Below are 22213 nucleotides of genomic sequence, written 5' to 3'. Positions count from 1 at the left end.
GTGAGTGGGGATTTCGGTGGGACTTATTCTGTTTGCTCTGAACTGGACAACGTTACTGTACTATCTCCCCTTACCAGTCAGGAAAGAGAAACCAGGCTTGACTCGGACCTTTTGTGCTCTTTTATATTCGTTTTCTCCTATTTTTTGGGAAAAGGATGGAAATGTTCCTAGTTATTTGATTTTAGCTTCCTTTCCCATTCTAGCCACTGTCCCTTCTTTCTACAATGTTTACCTTACTTTCCCTTCTTTCTATAAATATCTCAGAGCTCTCAGTTTGCATCCTCACTCTGATCAGAGCCATTCTTTTCCTCCCTAATGCAGTTTCAGCACCACCAACTGAACACCCTATAAATCCATGTGTGTTTAGTTCTCTGTTGGAGGAAAAAACTCAGATTTTTGGCAAAGTCCCACCTACTCAATGGCAGATTCATGGGTTGTATCCTTGGGGTGCTGGAATAGCAGGAGTAGATGAGAGATGCTTGTATAGGCAATTGTCTTGGCTATGAAAGAGAAGGACCTCAGAAATACATACAAGTGCCAGCCTGTCCAGCTGCTTTGCCCCCAGACAGGGTAACAAATCCTTGGCAGACAAGATTTCCTATATGTGGCTGCCTGATTTCAGAAGCATCTGGGTTCCAAGTTAGACAAGCAGTGATGTTCTTCCAGTTGCTTGCTGCCCCATAAGGAGATGCATCCTAGTGTAAGGGAAGAATTCTCCTTTGAAGCCTAGGACTTCATGGTTCAGTGGACATTGGCTTAAAACCTGCCAACAGAGCCATGTGGGAGCAGAGCATGGTCCTGCCCCTGCAGTTCCCTAACCTGTCAGTCACAGGAGTTTGTTTTCCACTTCACGGCAGCTGGAGCGCCAACTTTTGCAGCATGTTTATTTCAACTCTGTCAGTCCCACTCCAGATGGCCTTGTTTCAACAGCTGTCAGGAGACCACTGAAACAAACAGAAGAGGAAGTAGTTAGGGACTGAGAGCAGTGAAAGATTGGAGAAATCCCACTAATGCTCTATGTATGCCCAGTTCCTGAGCTTTTCTCTCATTTTCCACGGGCCTCATATTACAGTGTAATGGAAAGTTTATTTTCTCATCACTGCAAAACAAGATGACAAATAGCTCTACCTACAGTATTCTCTTTTTCCTGTGTGTTTTCACACACTCAGGAGAAAGAGAATACTGTACTGTGTGTTTTCCTGTGTGTTTTCACTGCTTTCACACAGTGGGGGCAGGATGTTTAAGGCCTCAGTTAGACTGAGCTTTAACTTCTCCAAAGAGCCAGTCCAGTTTTTTCTTAACATTTCTTCCCATATGTTCAACTTTCCTAAGCCCTTTCCAAGCTGTCTTTTTTTAACACCCCCACAATCTCCAGTTTCCCTAACCCTTGCATGCAATCCCCCAAGCCATCCTACTTCTACTAGTCTGTTGCAATGCAAACCAACATCGCCCTGTGGCAGGTACTTTAGTCACACCTCTGCCCAGCCCTTTGGCTCCAATTCATAGCTGCAGAATATTAACTTCCTTAATGAAATGGTAGGAATATTCTGTGCCAAAGAGAAGAAATACAGAATGCATCCAGAAGGATGGAAACGTGGGCAGCATGTGCTATGGGGATTTGAGTCAACATCGCAATGACAGGGAAGAATAATAAACAATATGGGAGGAAAGAACTGATTTACTTCTACAAATATGTCTAGCTTATAAATAAGCAAATATGACTTGATTGTTTTGAAATTCTTGTGCTATCCTGGGATCTTTGCTGTGATGTGTAGCATCTCGCTTATGCATACAGTTCTCTGTGTGCATTGAAAAGTAGCTGCAAATTACAAATGTAAAACATTTGTCTTTAAAAGTGATAGCTACCTACTTTGGAGGCCTGCTGAGATGAGGCTCTGTTTTAATTAGGTCTGGAAAATCACAGGCCAAAATTCTGCTGCTTAGTGCAGTAGATCACACTAGAGTAGGCCCATTGAATCAATGGGATTTGGTAAGTAAACTCTTCCATAGGTTCCACTGATTCAAACCGGCCTACTCTGTGACTTACTATGCTAAGGGTGTGATTTAATGAAATGCAGCTTTGCTGTGATTTGATTCATAGTCTGCATTACGTTTGAAGTCACAGTCCGTGTACACACAGTGGCTGTGGATTAATTTGGGAGTTCCCCATTCATGTTGAATGTGATGCAATTCACATTCCAGTCCATAGTCCATCTTCTTTTCTTCCTTCCTCTGGTCCTGCCTCTACAGATAATTCTTTCCTTCTCTGGTCCCACCTCTGTCAATCCTTTTATGGGTCATAAATGCAGAGAATAATAATAATAATAAGGAACCAACAATAAAGTGATAGGATGATCTAGCAGTAATCTCATACATGTAAGCATTTTTTTTTAAATTAGAGGGTGATTGGGGGAGAGCAAAGAATGCAGGGACATGTTTCCCTAGTCCTGAAATACTGCCTATGTCACCAAAACACCACCTATAAACATGCCCCAGGTTGTAGAACATATCATGAATAACCATATGGGGAAAAAGCCCATTTGAATTCTCCGGCTTGAAAAAGTAGGAGCCCTCTAGCAGCAAAAAAGAAAGGCTGCTCTGGGAGCAGAAAGGTCTGGACAAATTCAAATTAGCATTTGCATCATGTGGTCAATAAAACAATACTTTAAATTCATCCATTTTACATGTGAGACAAATCCCATAGTATTTGACCATGTAGTCATGTCCTAATAAGTTGCAGTTGCAGCAAGCCCATTTGAATCAATAGAGGAGTTGACTGACGAAATCCTCATTGAATCAATAGGCCTACTCTAGTGCAACAGGATTTTGGCCATTGAATCATAGACTTGCAGATCCTGAAGTTATCTTAGTCTATTTCCTGTCAAGCAGGAAGAGGTATGTTAGAGATCTCCTGACAGCTTAGACAAGCAGCTTCAGCAACTCTAGACATGATGTTTATGAACTGCCTGGTGTTTGGTATGTTTGATTTCCAAGCAGAGCTCTTGCAGGCTAGAAAGCAAACTATTAACCCCTAGCCCTATTTGCTTAGAATCACTTGCTTCCTTTTCTTGTTGGTGATAACAATGAAGTCTACATATTTGACTTGAAATGGGATGGAGGCTTGTGAGCTCTGCCAGCCCATTTCTGCTTCCTCGGGATGTCCCTCTTCCATCCTTTGGTTCGTTAAAGCATCACATGAATGATCAAGACTCTGTGGGATTTACTGTAACTTGGATGAGGGAATAATCCAATGGATGAACAATTTGGTCAGAGTCCTTGATCCTAGTTACAGCCACTCGTCCATAGTCTGTATTCTTTATATCTTGCCCTCCCCCCCCCCACACCAGTTCCCTTCACTGTGAGGGGCTTCAGTCTGTCCTTCAGCCCAGTTCCTGTAGCCCCAGAGATGCAGCTCCCCCATGATTGAGCTCCTCCCACAAGAGAGGGCTGAAATGCCATCAGTAAGGGCAGGTATATGGGAATCCTTTCTCCAGAGATCTGTGCATGCCGTGGCTTTCCCATCTCCTCTCCTCCTCTTCCTGATGCTGATATTCGCGTGGCCACTCCCTCTACCAGCATTGGCTCTGGATTTGGGGACCTCATGTTTTCCCCTTCTCTCTTACGGACCCACGGCTGAACCAACCTCCCTCTGCAGGGTTCTTCCTTATAAATGTAGTTCCCTGCAGGTTCTGCCTCAACCCTCTGACCAGGCCACTCCTCCTGAGTGTTTCCCCAAGCTCCTTTGCCAAGTCTCCCTCTCCTTCCCCAGTGGGCTCCAGTTCCCTTTCCCCAGGTTCCTCCACTGTGCCCTTCACTACTTCCTCCAGAGAGGTCCGGTTGCTGCTCCCTTGTTTCCTCTGACCGCCTACCTCTCCCTTAGTCGGCATCTGCAGGGGCTCTGCCTCCGCTGGCGGCAAGGTGGCTTTTATAGCGGCCATCCACCAAGGCTAAACCAGTTCTCTCCCTTCCTCTAAGAGTCGTCCTTCAATCCCTAGTGCTGACCATATTGCATACTAATCCTTGGGCTCCTTTGTTTCCTCTCCAGGCAACATCATTGGATCAGGAATCTTTGTGTCGCCGAAGGGTGTGCTGGAGAATGCAGGCTCAGTCGGACTGGCGCTCATAGTGTGGATTGTAACTGGTCTCATCACCGCGGTGGGAGCCCTGTGCTATGCGGAACTCGGCGTCACCATCCCCAAATCTGGAGGCGACTATTCCTACGTTAAGGACATCTTTGGGGGACTGGCTGGGTAAGAATGGGGAGGATCGGGGAGGAATATCAGTGGGTGGGTTGGCCGCTAATGGAGAATCGAATCGGGACGGATTCAGGACAGTGCGAGAGGATGAGCTGAGAAAGGTAGGTTGGACACCACTGTTGCCCATTTCTCTCTCAAGGTTCCTACGGCTATGGATTGCTCTGCTGGTGATCTACCCTACCAATCAGGCTGTGATTGCCCTCACCTTCTCAAACTACATACTGCAACCGATCTTCCCTGCCTGCTTCCCCCCAGAAACTGGACTGCGACTGCTGGCTGGAGTCTGTCTTTGTAAGTACAGAAGCTGCCTTGCTAGCTCTGCCCCGAATCGGGCCCTGGAAACAGATGGTGACCTGTGTGTGTGTGTGTGGGGGGAAACTGTGCCACACACCATGGTCAGCTTCATGGGGCCACCAGGAAGGTTTACGGGCCATGAGGCTGGTGTGATGTCATTGCTGCCCCTAGAAGGAGCCATGTGTGTGTGTGTGTACAAGGTCATGTGCAAGAGTTAACTACACCTTAACATTCTTGCTTTCCGCTCCTCTTTGCACTAGGATCAAACAGGAGGGTAGATGTGTCTTGTTTTTTTTTTCTTACAAGATGCTATGGGTTGTACTCCTGAGTATTGGCTCCAAACATCAAGGCCCCTTTTGGCTTTTTTTCGGCTTTACAGAGCTCAGTCTCACAGGTCTCCTGGCTGTGACCTGCTGCTGACTTTTTTTTTTTTTTTTTTTTTTTTGACTCAGGAAAGATTTTTGCCTTCAAGCCAGGCCTCGCACCACTCTTATGCTGTCCCCTACCTACGGTAGCGGTTACTTAACAATAGCTCCAAAAAGTTCTCTCTTTTTTTAGTTAGTACCAAAACAACCAGTAGAACCTTGGGAGAAAAATAGTTATAAGATACTTGATTTCAAGTTCACAGCGGACAGTAGATTTTAGAAGTACAGCCATCAAGTCTCAACTTGCACTCCCCAAAGCTCGGCACCCTACGCCCATGGCTGGCATTGCCAACGCCAAAGCAACACACGCCCTCCATCTGATTCAGACTGCCTTCAGCTTGGTAGGGCAGAACTGATCATCGGTAGGGCCTGGTCGTGTGGAGATGTGAGTGTCAAAACATTCTCACAATGGTTGGTGTCGGGCTTATACTTAGTAAGTGAACATTATGAATGACTTGTTCTCTGTGCGCTTATAGCCACCCTGCTGTGAAGTAGCCTCCATTTTTAAGATCATCCTCTGAAGCTAGCCAAAGATCCTGGGGTTGCATTCCAACCCATCTAGCCAACATCAGGGTTATCCTTTAAATTGGAGGAACAATTTTTCCACATAATATTTAAAACCACATAAAGTCCTTCCTCCAGAACATAGGTATTTACGGCCATCTTGCTGTCTCTACGTGCTAAGTCTATTGTTATGAATGACTGAATGGACCTTTGAGAACAATTGTGATGTGATTGAAGTATTTCATTTCGACATAGGAAATATACCTCTGAATCCCTTCTTGGCCCTAGAACTTACTGCTTGATACTGTATCTTAGATAACCTATTTTACAGTGTTATTTGAAAATGAAACAAAGTGACCAACATCCATGTCTGTTACCCTGAGCTTCTTGTAGTTAATGGCGGGATATAGATATGTAGAATAATAATATGTGTTTAGTCTATACGCCAACGCCCAGATTTATTTGCTGTAATAGGAAAAACAAAGCAATTTACATGCAGCTCTTTGACCCGAATCAGTTACATGGTTCTAGTTATTGTGAGATGTTCTGTTCAAATAATGACAATAAATGTTCTTAAAATATGGTACATATATCCAAAACATACATCCAGTAGGCCTTGGAAACTCAGTGTGAATCTTGTTTCCCTCTTAATCTGAGAAGGTCAGGCTTTTTCCTGCACCTATAAGTGAAACCAAATCAGAGGGCCCCTTAAGACCCCTCTTAAATCTGATTCACAATCTTTCCTTCAAGTCACAAGGAATGGCCGAAGGCCAAGAGATGGATCAGTTTCTCTTGACGAGTTGAGACATCTACTCACTTTTTTTCCATCCACCCCTATACAGCCGCGCCCTCCCCCCAGCTTGATGGTTTCATAGTTGTGCCAACCAAAGGCAGTGGGGAGTGGGCAATGGTATATCCCTGATCTCAGGCAATATTTAGGAGAGGAATTCTGTTGCTGAGGTTACTTCAGAACATCAAATACTAGGAAGATCAGGAACAAACTGGTTTTGTTCTTTTCTTTCCAGCTCCACAGCAGGGGGGAGGGGGGAAAGGAGGAAGGATGAGAGCAGAGGGTTTGGCTGAGGTGCTTATGCAAGCCAGCTGCTGCAGCTCAGCAAGAGTTTATTAATCAGGTCAAAGCCGGTTACCCAGGCCTGAGTCAGCAAAAAAGGGGGCGAGGGGGAGAGCAGAGTGCATGTGATGGAGTGGCAGCGAAGAACAGAAATCTACATACACAAAAGCACCGGGAATGAGGAACTACTGTATTGATGAGTCTTCTTCTGCCCAAATGCCAGAGACTATAGAGCAGAAAAATGAAACAGCAACCAGAGCGGGAGGGCCTGCATGAGAAATAATTTTTTTAAAATCCCTCCTGAACTATTAAAGTTACACCGGAAGGATAGAAACAACAGACTGGGAAGTCAGAGCAGAAGGGGTGAGGGGAGCTTTAGAAGGGAAAAAAAACGGCACAGAAGAAGGTTACAGCTGACGGCTGGAGCCTAAAAGAGTATGAGCTATAAGCTGAATTTGGGTAGTGTTTGCCAGAGCGCTCTGAAGCAAGTCTTAATCTGTCTTATCTGTGTGCCTGTAGTTTCTGCTTTGCAGCTGACGTAAGCAAGCGACCTAGAAGTGGGCAGAATGTTGTTTTCCCGTACCAGTCTCAACTGGGCAGCTCCTATGTTGAATGGCCTGGATAAATTTGTGGGAATGCCGTGGAGGTGGCATTACTGGTCACTGACCTCTCTGAACCAAGCACTGGGTCTATTTCGGGTCAGAAATAATGTGGCAGGGCGGCTGGTCTGGATCTGGCCCTGGGGGACAGTATGTGCTGAGAATTTAGCAGCAGCTCTGAACCGCACCGTCTCGCTCTAGTGTCATCTCTTAGATTTTTGTCTCTGAAACGATCTCAGGTAATTGGAAACTTGCTGGATCTTCTCCAGCTGGGCTGGGTACTAGAGGTTCCATAAAAACAAGGGAGCTTCCAGGAATCTAGTCTCTGGCCTGGAACAGAATGGAGCTGCATATACAGTATTCCTGCCCCACTGAGATGCCAATGCTACCTCTAGCCTCTTCTCTCTTCTTTTTGGTTTCAGGAGTTCGATCCTAGTCTTCTGCACATAGCACCCCAGACAAAGTTCCACAGCATACCCCGCTCAGATCCATCTATCCATCTTAGAGCTATTCTTGGCTCCTCCTCTGATCCCGTTCTGAAACTCTACCTAGTCCTAATCTATTCTTGGGATCTCACAACCAAATCTAGCTGTTGCCCTTAGTAGCAAGCATACTTTGTCAGGGATCTACAGAAATGGTTTCCAGTCCCCCAGTAGATCCTTATACTGTACCAGAAAAGAGATTGTACACAGTTTCACTCCTTACTCCTTGTTGTTCATCTTCTTACCACATGTCATTAAACCATAATCTAAATGCCTATGGAGCTCCATTTGGTCCTCAACTCTCTTGTGACCTATGGAATGGGTGAGAGCTAAATTAGGAGCAGCCCTACATGACAATAACTTTGTCTATATGACGAAGTTATTAACCTGACCTTAAAGTGTTCATATTAGTATCCAACCTATTTTTTGCAATGTGGCTTTTCCTACACAGAGACATTTTCTTTATTGGAAACATGTGCAATATGAACTGATATAAAAACATATTTATTTATTAGACTTCTACACCGCCCATCTGACTGCAAGGCCACTCTGGGTGGTTAACACAGCATAATAAAACAATAACACTTTTTTAAAAAATCAAACATAATGGTAATAGAAAAATCAAAATTACAGTACTGTATACAGTCACTAATAACCGAAAGAACATCAACAGAAATGTAGAGCCTTCCTCCCTTTCTCTCTGCCCACTCAACTGATTTTCTGTTAAGCTCCAAATTTCCTGTTTTGAGACCTTCTGAGGTGAACTTGATTGTGCAAAAGGGCTGCTGAGTGAGCCATTTCCATTTCCTCTTGTTCTGTTAAAATTTGGGGACCTCTTAGTTCTTGTCTCCTCCAAAAAGGAAGAAAGCACTATCAGATAGTTACTGGGGCACACTGATACACAGACACCTCCCAACCACCGATAGACACAGAGAGAGAGAGAGACATAAACAGCATAACATCTGTCTCCTCCCCACTTGCCTTGTGGATGTACATTTTTGTGTTAATGCCTACTGTGAAAGTCGGTCTCTCAAAGTCCTGGCAGCCTCATACGCCTCTTTAAGGATTTCCAGTGTGGCCTGTGACTCCCTTAGCAAACTGTACCTAAGCTGCCGAGTCTTGTCCAGCTCTGTCATGTGTCTGGGGTGGGAGCTTATCTATTTTGATAGCTTAGAGCAAACACAGTAAGATCCTATCATTCTGAACACATCCCATCTTGTCTATCTTTGGAAGCTAAGCAAACTCAGGCCTGGTTTAGTAATGGGATGGGAGACCATCAGAGGATCCTTGGATTTTCAGATAGTGCTGCGAAGGAATCCTATCTGACCCCCTGGAAAGCCTCCGCCAGTAAGATGCATCTGTAAAAGTGGAGTGTAATCCACAAAAACTCACAATGAAATGAATGGAGGGGTGGGGGGGGGGGACAAGTATGCCATGTTTTGAAAGTTGCCCAGCACCCAAGGGGATACCTACACACACACACACACCCAAGTCAATTTTTTAAGATTTGGCCACTAGAGGACAGAAAGATTTTCCCCCAGTAACCCATCCCTCCATTTTTAAAGGGGAAAAGTTGATGGTTCCTCCTCTCCCAGGAATAGACATGGGTCTCCAAAATCAGGGTGTTTAATCCTTATGGTTCTGGAGACTGCCCACCTCTGCCTTGTATTTACCAAATTGGGAGTCTGTCTCAAAAGCAGGCAACGCATCAAAGGGGTTTACTTTTAAAACCTACAGCATAGAAGACTTAATGTTTTGGTGTAAAATCAAGGACAGCTAGCATTCTTTGGTCAAAAGAAGTCTATACCTTCCTTTTACACATTCCTGCTAGGCTGATTTTACGTGTTCACAAAGGTTTTGTTTATTTGTGTTCACCATAGAGAAAATATGGGGGATACAGCTAAGCATGAGTGGTGTTGCTTTGATTTTTTGTTAGACACACTCGATAGTAAGAAATAACTGGTAAGAAATTATACACACGTTTATTTGTGCGCGTGTGTAATTACAGAAGCGATTCTACAGTAGATAGATAGAGTGACAGACTCGGACTCTGGAGAACAGAGTTCAAATCCCTACTCAACCATGTAAACTCATGGGGTGGAACTGGTAAAATCACTCCTTAAATATCTCACTTATCTTGAAAGCCCTCTTAGAGTTGCTATAAATCAGTTCCAACTAGAAGGCACAGAAAACGCACCTAGCCAGAAAACGTTTATGAATACTGTAATTCTGTCTTGAAATGCAGATAGCCTACAAAAGCATTTACATGTGTGGAAGCTTATTATTCTGTATTTAGTCTTGGGAGACTCTCAGTGTTCTTCGCATAGATTGCTGTGGTGGCCGCATGGTTTTGTCTCCTTTGTTATCCTTATTTGCTGAGATTAGAGGGAGGAGGTTTGGAAAGACTAGCAATAGGCATTTCTGTCTGTCTCCCTGGAAAATCCTGTTTATGTGGGGCTGGGTTACCAGGGGCCAGCTCCTGTTTGTGCAGATGGGATGTTTTGATGCAGTCAGGCTGGGAGCCAAATTGGTCATAGTCTCCCCCCTCTGGTTGTTTTTCATTCCTCCAAACCTCCAGCTATTATTAATAAGCTTCAGGGTTTGTTTCTATATTGCAACACAGAAATTTAACTCCCATCCGACGCTTTCAAATATTAAGAGAACGCTGACGGTGGTAGGACTCTCTGTGGTCAGATAAGCCCTGAATTTTTTTTTTCACTTTGAATAGCCTTGCCTTCAAGCAACTGAATGTTGAATATAATTGCGCCATTGTGTTATTGTGAAAGATAGTGACACAGTTGCTGATCGACAGATCCTAACCGTCTGGACCAGAAGCAAAGAAAGCAACGGCTGCCCTGAACCAGAAAGCAGTCCTTGCTTTTTTGCTGGAGGAGGTCCCGGCACAGCATCCGAATTGCTCCCGGCATTATCTCACTCAGATGTTGTGTCCTGAAGGCATGAACCTGGCCTTGACCGAGAGACTTGGACTGGAAGAAAAAAGAAAGGGAATACAGTACTGACAGCCCTTTTCCCTCTCTTGTTGATTCCTCCTGCTTCTCTACAGTACTGCTGACTTGGGTGAACTGTGCCAGCGTGCGCTGGGCCACTCGCGTCCAGGATGTCTTCACGGCAGGGAAACTGCTGGCGCTGGGACTTATCATTGTCATGGGAATCGTTCAGATCTGCAAAGGTGAGGCCCACTCCGGTCAGGCAAATAAAAAGGCAAGAGGCTCCTTAGTGTGCTGTGTTTGCCCTGTCGAGGGGAATCAGCTTCAGGATTTTAAAACCTTGCATTCTTTAGTAAGCTGATTTAAAGAGTGGATTGGTTGCCATAGTTTCCTGCTGAAGCCTGCATTGCTGAGTGGGAGAAAGAGGGGATTGTGAACAGATCAGCCCTGCCATTCTAATGAACCCCCTTTTCCTCTGAATAGGTGAATATTTTTGGCTGGAGCCAAAACATGCCTTTGAATTCTTCCAGACCCCGGATGTGGGACTCGTGGCGCTGGCCTTCTTGCAGGGCTCTTTTGCCTATGGGGGCTGGAATTTCCTCAACTATGTCACAGAAGAGCTGGTTGACCCTTACAAGTGAGTCAGGAATCCCCCCAATGGTGATAAGGGGAAACAACCCACCTTCATTCTTACTGCCCTTTTGCATCTCAACTCTTTCTCCTCACAGGAACCTGCCTCGAGCCATCTTCATCTCCATTCCCCTGGTCACCTTTGTCTACGTCTTCGCCAATGTGGCCTATGTCACTGCCATGTCACCCCAGGAGTTGCTGGCCTCCAATGCTGTTGCAGTGGTGAGGCCCCATCTCCCTACCGTGCGATTTCTCTCCCCTCCTGGGGCTCAGAAGGGAATTGCAGCTACATGCTCTCTCCTGCTTCTTTCCCCCCACAGACATTTGGGGAGAAGCTGCTAGGAGTCATGGCTTGGATCATGCCCATCTCTGTTGCCCTTTCCACTTTTGGAGGAGTCAACGGGTCACTTTTCACTTCCTCTAGGTGAGTAAACATGGCTTCTAGCAGAAATTCAGGCATGGCATCTGTAGTGGCCTTTTTTTCACCCTTTCCTGAGTGCATCCATCCATCCATCCATCTACCCATCCCCCCCCTCTCTCTCTATCTATCTATCCTGCCTTTCTCCTTGAAAAGGAGATGGATGCAGGTAAATGGGCTGAGGCTGAATCTGGACAAGACAGAGGTTCTGAGGGTGGGTGGCCCCGTGGTTGGTGGCTTGGGTGACTCTCTCACGTTTGGGGGGGTGACCCTGGCTGTGAAGAGTGGGGTCCGCAGCCTGGGCTTACATCTGGACCTGACACTAACCATGGAAATGCAGGTGTCATCGGTAGTCCGCACCGCCTTTTTCCACCTCTGGCGGTTGCCTGGCTGCGGCCCTATCTCGACACGGGGGCACTCACTACCTTGGTGCATGCGCTCGTAATCTCGTAACGTGCTTTATGTGGGGCTGCCTTTGAGGCTGATGCGGAAACTTCAGGTGGTGCAGGGAATGTTAAGGCAAAGATCAAGAAGTATATATATATTTTTAAAGTCACTCTGAAAAATGGAAAACACAACAATGGAAAACAGAAGCAGTACTGAAAATCCAGTCAAAGCAATGTTGCAGAGCAATCTAGAAATCCCACACAGGTAGCTAGTTGGTTACTGAGGGAGGCCTTGCCTGAAGAGAAAGGAATTGGCTTGCTAACAGTGAAAGGATAGCAAAGACGGGGCCAGTCTGGTCTCTGGTGAGAGGGGGTTCAAGAGTCTGGGAGCAGCCACAGAGAAGGCCCTCTCCTGTCTTCCCATTAGGCTCATCTGTGAAGGTGGCAGGAACGAGAGAAAAGCCTCTCCAGATGATCTTAACACCAGAGCTGGCTCTTAATGGGAGACACAGTCTTTGAGACAGCTTGGACCCAGGCCATTTAGGGGTTTATAGGTTCAAACCAGCACTTTACATTGTGCTCGGTAACGGATTGGCAGCCAGTGGAGCTGCTATCACAGGGGGAGTTATATGATCTCTGTAACCAGCCCCAGTCAGCAGTCTAGCTACTGCATTTCAGACCCATTAAAATTTCCTGACATGCTGAGCCACTGCCAACACCTTCCTCTGAGTCAATTAAAATGGCTCAACCATCTTGAACACACCCCTTGGCTTGTATTCCAGATATTATCTCTTTTACCCTTTCTAGACTCTTTTTTGCTGGAGCGCGGGAGGGCCATCTCCCCAGCGTCTTGGCGATGATTCACGTGCGACGCTGCACTCCCATACCTGCCTTACTTTTCACTGTGAGTCACTGGAGGGGAGGAAGGAGGCGGGACACGTGTGGGATAAGGGGGGTGGGTGAGATCATCTGGGAAACAGCTGCAACTGAGATCTTTACAGTTGATTGTTGGGATCTCGTGGCAGATAACGCTCCTTTGCCAAACTGCGCTGCCTGGGGTTAACATACTTGCTAATTTCCTATCTTTGCCTGTCTCAACCCCGGCAGTGCATTTCAACATTGCTTATGCTGGTCACAAGTGATATCTATACCCTGATCAATTATGTGGGTTTCATCAACTACCTCTTCTATGGAGTGACTGTGGCTGGGCAAGTGGTACTACGCTGGCAGGAGCCTGACCTACCCCGACCTATAAAGGTAAGAGGCTCCCATAGCCAGTGGGCCCCTGAGTTTTGATCCATCCTCATTGTACGCCAATGTTGTTCTTCCTTGGGACCTTGCATGCTGGATGGCGTTTGGTCACGAACTTTCCACCAGTGATTTAAATCACATTTCCAACATCTCACACATGTATTTTCTGAACAAGCATCCATGCCAATTGCTTATTAAAATAAGCAAACCAAAACCTTTCCAACTAAAAATAGCTTTCTACAGACCAGGAACGTAATCTTAAAACCATGGGTTATGTAACCTGGAGGCCTTCTGCAGCAATATGGAAATTACATTTGCTCCAAACCAAAATACTAAATAGTGCTTCGCATGGAAAATTAACATCCATTCTATTTTGGGTGACAGAGTCTAACTATAGTAAAGTGCTTTCATAAAACAGTCCAAGCACTTATTTTTGGCCATATGAAAAGCAGACTCTAATACACATGAGAGGACACTTTGAATAAGTTTTATAAAATTCAGAATTTTAATTGCTAAAATTTTAATTTTAGCAATGTGCTTGAGCTCCTTGTTTGACAAACTCAAACACCAAGAGAAAAGGCATATTAGAAATGTAGCTCTTCTAGCAATCTCTACCTGCTAACCCAGTCTTTAGCTGACTTCTGGCTAAGCAAGAAAACCTTCCTCCCTGCAAGCCATTTCCTGCTTCCTCCTTCCCGGTGTTCCTCCTTAGACCCAAGCCATCTCTTTCCTCCCCAGGTGAATCTGTTCTTCCCCATCATTTACCTGCTGTTTTGGGCCTTCCTGTTGGTATTCAGCTTGTGGTCAGAACCTTTGGTTTGTGGCATTGGTCTGGCTATCATGCTGACCGGAGTCCCTGTCTACTTCCTGGGGGTCCACTGGGAGCCCAAGCCACCTGCCATCAACATGTTTGTCGGTGAGTCATGGGTGGGCGGACGGGGAGGGGGGCGAGGGACAGCTGAGTAAACGCCTCATTCACGCTGAGGCTGTGTGCACGTTCTTCTATTTTCCCGTTCACGCTTACTCCTGTATCCCCATTTTGTTACAGATGCGATCACTCGGGCAGGACAAAAGCTTTGTGTCGTTGTTTATCCTGATATGGCTGCGGGAGAAACTGATGGTGGCCTCAGCAAGGAGACCAAAGAGCAGCTGGAGCCAATGTGTGGACCTGAAGACCTCAAAAACCTCCCCAAATAAGCTGTTCCGCTGCCTGGCAGGGCAGAAAGAGCTGCCAAGTATGGACTGCACAGTAGTACCTCCTTCGCTGGGTGTGGAATGAATGGGAGCCTCCTGCACCCTTTAATGTTTCCTCCCTGCTGCCTACAGCACCACATTGTGGGACTGGTCTGCCTGGGAATGCCCTGCTCTCTCTATTTCCTATGGCAATGTCTTGCTGAGTCCAGAGGACCAATGCTCACCATTCCCTACTTGCGGTTCCCCCCTCTACAGAAGCTGGAAAAAAAAAACGGAGCTCTCCTCTGAGTAAAACAGGAAAAAAAAAACACAACACAACCACGTTCCTCTGGCCACCCGCTGACACAATCCTTGCTGGAAGGGGCTCCCATGTCGTTGCCTTATATTGCTGGGAATATTTCCATTGGGTTTGAGCCTCATCAGGGGAAAGTATATCTTCTCCCTTGGTTTTGTGTCTTTGTATTTTTCACATTTTTCTCTTTTTCTCTTTTTTTGGTGTAATAAATTAAACCCAGTTGCCACCCCTGGTGCTCTAAATGTTGCAGTACAAGGGCTTGAAGACAGCCTGTGTGGTGGACAGAGTGGATGCTCAGGAGACTTGACTTCAAATCCCAGCTGGGAAGGTCAATGGTAAAACCACTCCTTCAATATCTCACATAGCTTGAAAACCCTTTAAAGGTCACGGTAAATCAGATGTGACTTGACAGCTCGTAAGAAAATCAGAATTTGAGACATCATTCAATGCACACACCTTTCTGCCTTGCTGACCATAATTTTCCCAGTTATCTGGCAAAGATTATTTAATCTTGGATTAACTAAATACCTAGCACTTGGGGGGAGGTTATTTTACTTTGAAAGAAGGCGCCAATCTCTGCTCCATGCAGTTAACAAAATACAGTAACTGCATTCCTAGCACATGTCAAGAAAGAGCAAGAAGGGTGCACAATATTTTCTTTCAGTTAGACTTGCTGGCACAAACCTACAGCAAGATTGGGGAATGTGTCCCTCTAGATGTGATTAAGTATTTGTTCCCATTAGCCATAAGTCTCTAGGCAATGGTGAGGTTTGATGGGAAAGTACTCCAGCCACACCTGGAGAGCCATCCCAGGTAACAGATCAGATGAGAGATCCACCTTCTTGTTTCATACACTGGCCATATATCTCCAGCAAGTTTACAAGTCCACATCCCTCCTCTAGTAACTGGTATTCAGGGTCACCTACTATTGCCTTGGAGTTAGTTCTACCTTATTTCTATCTACTTTCTCTGTACATTGGATATAACTTCCTAAAACTCTTTCCCATCCTTCCAGGTCCCCCCCCCACACACAAATAAAAATCTCCATATTATCCACTCCCTTGTGATAGGGATGGCGTTCTACCATCACAAGTCCTTTTCTAGTTTTACAATAGATTTTTTGAGGTGGGGAACTAAAACAGTCTACAATATTTCAAATGCCATCACATTGCAGATTGATATAAAGCCATACGGTACTGGTCACCTTAATTTTTAAATAATCTCTTGCAGTGAGTTTACCCTTTTTCACTGCTGTTGCATAACTTCATACATATAATATTTGTTCACATGTCTTTTGGAGATTATATATATATATATATATATATATATATATATATATATATATATATATATATATATATATATATATATATATATATATATATATATATATATATATATATATATATATATATATATATATATATATATATATATGTATATGTATATATATATATATATATATATATGTATATATATATGTATGTATGTATATACTGTATATAGTGTATGACATATACATACATATGTATACAAACACACACACACACACACACATGTGTGTGTGTATGTGTGTGTGCAGCCACCGAGAAAAGGCAGTAGTTTTTAACTCTCAGAGGTTCTGCTCACCCTCAGAGAGTCTTTTGCTGAAGGTTCATTCTACCAAAGGGTGCTCTGGGAGGTACCTCTGACTCAATCTGCTAGTGATCCCCAAATAACAAGCCCCACACAGGGGTGGGATTTGTGCAGAAATGTCATTTTGCTTTGCACCAAAATAGTCACCACTCCCATAATCTCCCCACAGATATCTGAACGGAACTCAGGGTAGAGGGGATGCAGTATAACTGAATCCGAGGGATGGCACCCCCCCCCCATCCCAAGCCTCAGTTAGCGCATCATACCCAAGGCCAAACTCAGGAAGGACTTTTTAATCATTGCTCTCCACTTCTTTATTTTGCTGCTATCCAGTCCTTTCTCCAAAAACTCCAAGAAAACACGAGTGGTTTTTCCATCCTGTTTCTCCCTTTTTATTCTCCCAACAAACTTGTGGATAGGGTTTTCGGTACCTCAGTCCAAGGTTGCCCTGTGAGTTTTGTGGCTGACTGAGCTTTTGAGTGTGTAGTTCTCCTTACCTGTTGCCCAGCATCCAGTCCAGTCTGACATAATAAATGAGCCTTTGGTGTTTTCAGTTCACATACAGGATATGCGCTGTTACACATCTCTGGCTTCAGGGTGCTGCCTGGTGGTTCGAAAAGGCACTGCTAGACAACACATAAATGGTTTCACTTTCCAACAAGATCTCTGGAATTTTTTTTTTAAATGTAAGAAGACATACATTTGTTTTCCAGGCCCCAGCAAAATGTGCCAGGAAAGTAGCAAACCTCATCAACTGAGGTGGTTACCCAGGGACAGAAATGAGCAGTAGCTTGTCTTACCCCACCACAAACATAAGGTCGCTCATTCTTGTCTAGTTAACTTAGCTCAACAACATCCAAAAATAGTAAGAAGCAGGGGTCAGGCCTAATATTAAATAGAGGTCATAACCTTTTATCTACAGGCCGGGGGGGGGAGCTGCTGGTTCCTTCTAATTATGAATTCTGATCCTGGATCATGCAAATATTTAATAAAATGCAAAAGGCAAGGGGGAAGCCCATTTGCCACATAGGATGGATAAGAACGGCATGAACCCTACAAAATTCATTTCAAACTGTTTCTAAAAGCCTTAAAATGCTCTTTAAAAGTACATTTTCATTACACGCCTGTGACTTAGGTTACTCCTTACCCCTAAAAAGAAGTGCAACTATCGGTTGCATTGCTTGTTATGAAAAAAGTAATCAATTAAGGTAACTGCATTAGTTGTAATTAATTACTTCCAAGTTCTATATAATTGCAGCCTTGGGCACCTGTTATGGGTGGCATCAAAGGGCAGGAAAGCTGCTGTTATTTAACTTGTTTATGGTGGTGCTGGCAGGAAAGGGGATAGATTGATGCAGATTTAGTTGTTATGCATACATGTAAGTCCACGAGTCCTCTTAAATTGCAGGAAAAAGATGTGTCAAGGGGATGTGATTGAGGTTTATACAATGATACATGGTCTGAAGAAAGCAGGCAGAATAAGCTTTCTCCTCAAGTCTTCTAACAGAGGAACATGGAATCGTTCCATGGAAATTCAGGACTACAAATTCAGAATATGCACACACAAGTTCTGTTTCACACACGGCACAGTTCATATGTAGAATTTCCTCTTGGCTACCAGGCCTAACCTTATTGTCATAAAGTGCCCAAAGCGGCCTTTGTAGATGGGCAGTAGATGAAATTAAATGTTCTTCTCCCACTAGTAGTTGGGTGTCATTATACCTGTCTTGACTCCGGATATTACCGTGGTCAAGAAGGTGAACCTTCTAAGGTACTTTGTGGGTTGCTGCAGGGGGAGGCAGGGGGAGATGGCTATTGCCTGGGTCCCACAGTGGGCCTTTTGCCTGATGCTGGAGGGCTCCTTCCAAAATTGCATGTATATTTCGAGATTTAATCTAAGGCGATTGCTGCTCTTGAATAGAGAGGCTCTGGCTTACGCTGAAAGAGAAATTTTTTGAAAAGATGGGCCGTCACAGGGCTAGAGTGGACATTCTTTTCACAAAAAACAGTGCTGGGAAGAACCGCAGGGTGAAAGAGGTTCAACTACTACTGCCAGGAGCCACAGTACACCTCAGAAAGAGGAAGGAAGGGGGGAGGGAGAGAAAGGAGGGAAGGAACAAGACCCAGAGAAAGAGGGAACAAGACTGCAGAGAGACGGAGAGAAGAAAGCGCAAAGGGTAAGAAGGGAGCCAGGAGGAGGAGAGGAATGAAAAGGGGGTAGATAAAAAGTGTGGGTTGGGAGGGGGGGAAAAACACAGCTACAAAACTGGACAACCTGAGACAGAGAGACAAGGCAGCAAAGGAAGGAAAATTCAAGGAAAACGACTTGGAAAAGAAGGAGCCACATCCGAAAGGAAAGGAAGAACGAAATCAGCTGGAGAGGACAAGAAGACTTGTCCTGAGCCAGAGCATCAAGGAAGAAGGAATCGAGGACCAAAAGACACAGCGGGTGAAGTGTTAAAATACGGACTGGCAAGAAGCAGGTGCCCAAAGAGGAAAACAGTCAGGCCACCGGAGTTTGGAGCTCTCCACCATGTCCCAAGCAGGGTATTTCGAGAGCGAGAGGCACTACCAAGCCCCAGACATGCCCCCCGTGAGGCCCAGCGGCCACAATGACCTGGCGCCCCTCTGCGAATCGGAGCTGGCCTCGTACATTGGCGACGAGCAGCTGCTCTCGGAAATGCTTCAAGGGGCTCAGCAGAGGGGTCCCAAGGGGGGGCCCTTCTCCGGCTACTTCCCCATGGAGCCGTACCCCTTCCTATCCTACGGAGGGGAGCGCAAGGCCCTCGGACCTTTTGACCCACGGCCTGTTGCCGTGAAGGAGGAGCCGCGAGGTGGAGATGCTGGACGGGGAGGCGGGCGCCCCCCTTACACCATGCACTTCCCAGCCGCCCAGTGTGCCCAAGTGAACCTTGGCCTGCCGGGGACCCGTGCCGGACAAGCGCTGAGAGTGCTCAAGGTAAGGAGATGGAAATAGTGATACTACTCTGCCACTATCTCCCTTCCCCGTCCCAAAGCCTTCCTTAGCATGGAACGAATCTTCGACCATCAAGACCTCCCCCAAACCCATCCACACTGGTGGACAGTTTCCACAAAGCCACTCTTTCCTTAAGCGTTCATCATCACCACCACGTTGATTCTCAATATAATGCCATCAACGAGCATGGTGATTTTACAGGTCCCTGCCCCATGCAACTTACAATTGATAGTCCAGCAGAGGAGAGATAACCGAGGAAGGGGGAAGGAAGTGAGGGCCGAGGCAGACAGGAAGAATATGCGGTTTATTCTGTTACACGTACTTTGTCTTACTCATGGTAGAATATGGCAACCACAGGTTGGGCCAAAAATGTCTTGGAAAAAATTGATTACGAGGAAGGAATTTGGAAAAGAAAAAAAATAGGAGAGCCATCACCCCCCAATGCGTATTATTAGGACTTCTAGTGCAAATCTCCCAATTCCTGTTGCTTAAAATGTGGCTCCCCTTTTTTCCTCCACAGAGTAAGCTTTGCAACTGGTTGTTTTCTCTCTGGAATGGTGGGATTTGCAGGCACAACTCTTAATCTCCTACCTAGCCTTCCTAAAATCTGAACTGCTCCCAACCAAGGTCGCTGAGGTGCCTCCAAACTCCAAGAATCCTGTACCACGAGTAGACACAAGATGGGTTAGAAGCTATGGGGCTGGTCAACATGGCCGAAAAGTGAATACTTGTACTTGGTTCTGCTTATCATCCCTGCAATCCTAAACAGAACAAAATATTAACCTTTCTGCCATGTTTACCGAGAAACCTGTCGAACGATGGATCCCCACGCTTCTTCGCAAGGATTGCTTGTGGATGAGGCAGAGTTTGAAATCTGTGTCATTTATGAGACCGTGAAGAAACCCTGGTTAGGCGATGGATCTAGGAACAATAAACAACTGAGGCAGATCTAATCTGGTTGACCGACTGGGGGGTGGAAGGGGTTAGGGGTAAGAGAGAGGGGGCAGATCCGTAAGGAGGCATACAAACTCCTCCGTGAACATAGCTTGGGTCTTAAATCTAGGGAGAAAGTGGCATACACTTCTTTCTCTCCTGCTAAGGGCAGTCCTTAATGGGAAAAACATTTTAATTCTTCATCTGAATGATTCTCATAGCAGCTTACCTTTCTAAATGTCCAAGCCTGGAGACTTTGCAAAACTAGCATTTTCTCTTTTCATAGCTGGGAAGTTTGCTTCTGGATTACAACCTGGGGTGGATCTACTATGAGACCAATGAAGATTAAGCTTCAGGGGTCGTAATGTTAGAGGGGCCCCATTAAAGACTTTAGCCCACATTTTTTTAAAAAATTAGTGGTAATCTGTCCTAGAACATTGAAGAAGATAACAGCAGTGACCTTTTTGCATGTTTCAAAGCCCTCCACCCTAACAATACAAGCTTCAGGGCCCCCAAAATATAGGTCCACCCCTGGCTTACACCACCCAGAATTCCCCAGTAACTATACACCCCCCACACCTGGTAAGAGACACATCAACCGCCGAACTGGTTACTCTAGGGCTAACAAGGAAATCTCATGGGTTGGACATCACTTCTGAATTATTTTCTTCCCAGGAGGCAAATACTTTTACTCCTAGAAGGAATAGCCTTTAAGCACCAGATTAAATTGAAATTGTAGTTGTAATTTTATGATTTTATATATTTTTATACTGTTTTGTTTTATTTTGTAAGCCGCCCCGAGTAGACATGGTCTAGAGGGGGGGTAAAAATCAAATAAATAAATAAATAAATAAATAAATAAATAAATAAATAAATAAATAAATAAATAAATAAATAAATAAATAAATAAAAATAGATTTTTTTTAAAAAACCCTCATCACCCAAAGTCATCCATACAACTATCCAATCAAGTTTTCAAAAGTGTCCTTCCCTGTTCATAGAAAGCCATCCCAGGATTTGAGCCTCCTGCTGACTCGCATGAGTTTAAGAAATGGGTTGATCTACATTTCTTAAATTTGACTTCTTTAGATCTAAGTTGCTAGAGAGGTAGTCTCTCTCTCTCTCTCTCTCTCTCTCTCTCTCTCTCTCTCTGGAAGATAGGATGGCTTTGAATAAAGATGGGGGATACAGTATTCGTCTTGGTATATGAATACCCCATCTCTAGCCTTGAACCTAAACTTGACCAAGCGGGTTTTCCCCCTCTTCTCATTGGCAAGGGGGGCCTGATCCTTCTCTCTCTCTCTCTCTCCCCCATCTTGACAGGGCCCCTCGTGCACCCCATCCCCGCCCTGCGGGACCCCCAAAGGGAAGAAGTCGGTGAACAAAGACAGCCTGGAGTACCGCCTGCGCCGCGAGCGCAACAACATCGCGGTGCGCAAGAGCCGCGACAAGGCCAAGCGGCGGGTGATGGAGACCCAGCAGCGCCTGGTGGACCTGCTGGGCGAGAACGAGCGGCTGCGCTCCCGGGTGGACCAGCTGGTGCAGGAGACGGAGACCCTGCGGGACATTTTCCGCCAAGTGCCCGAGGCGGCTGGGCTGATCAAAGGGCTGGGGGGGATCTGTAGCTGAAGGCGAGGCGAGGCGAGGGAGGACAGAGAAGCGCGGAGCTGGAGGCAGACCGCGGGGGGGGGGGGGCTTCAAAAGGAGGGGGAAAAAAATAAAGGCTGGGATTCCGAGTGTGTAAATAAAAGGATCTTTCGTGTCACGCCTTCGCGTCTGGCGATCTTGTGCTTTTCTCTTTCTAAAACAAGTGGACCGGTGGAAATGATTTCCTAAGGAGTTGTTTTTCATGCGTCAAATACTCGGGCATAAAAAAAACCCCACACAATTTAGAGACTAAAAAGGCTTATCCGA

General features: G+C 45.5%; 2 protein-coding genes across 4 annotated transcripts in view; both read left to right on the top strand.

Moving 5' to 3' along the window:
* SLC7A8 (solute carrier family 7 member 8) overlaps positions 1-14980 on the top strand; it is a 32580-nt gene extending 17600 nt beyond the window's left edge. For 2 of the 3 annotated variants that reach the window (XM_020809712.3, XM_020809709.3), the window contains exons 2-11: positions 4046-4250; positions 4396-4547; positions 10697-10822; positions 11064-11217; positions 11309-11432; positions 11531-11634; positions 12822-12918; positions 13122-13271; positions 14004-14181; positions 14314-14980. In XM_020809712.3, the coding sequence (XP_020665371.3) occupies positions 4046-4250; positions 4396-4547; positions 10697-10822; positions 11064-11217; positions 11309-11432; positions 11531-11634; positions 12822-12918; positions 13122-13271; positions 14004-14181; positions 14314-14462 (1439 nt within the window). In that variant the 3' untranslated portion in view covers positions 14463-14980. Of the gene's footprint in view, positions 1-14; positions 3832-4045; positions 4251-4395; positions 4548-10696; positions 10823-11063; positions 11218-11308; positions 11433-11530; positions 11635-12821; positions 12919-13121; positions 13272-14003; positions 14182-14313 lie in introns of those variants that run through there. The other variant, XM_072977042.2, reaches the window with a different exon arrangement.
* A 1346-nt stretch (positions 14981-16326) lies between these two features.
* On the top strand, positions 16327-22000 carry CEBPE (CCAAT enhancer binding protein epsilon). Its single transcript, XM_072977046.2, has 2 exons — positions 16327-19348; positions 21623-22000. The coding sequence occupies exons 1-2, from the start codon at positions 18923-18925 to the stop codon at positions 21926-21928; spliced, it is 732 nt and encodes a 243-aa protein (XP_072833147.2). The 5' UTR covers positions 16327-18922; the 3' UTR covers positions 21929-22000.
* Positions 22001-22213: the final 213 nt, after the last annotated feature.

Source organism: Pogona vitticeps, chromosome 6, assembly GCF_051106095.1.
Source record: "Pogona vitticeps strain Pit_001003342236 chromosome 6, PviZW2.1, whole genome shotgun sequence".
Classification (NCBI taxonomy): Eukaryota; Metazoa; Chordata; class Lepidosauria; order Squamata; family Agamidae; genus Pogona; species Pogona vitticeps.
This window is presented reverse-complemented; position numbering and strand designations above follow the sequence as displayed.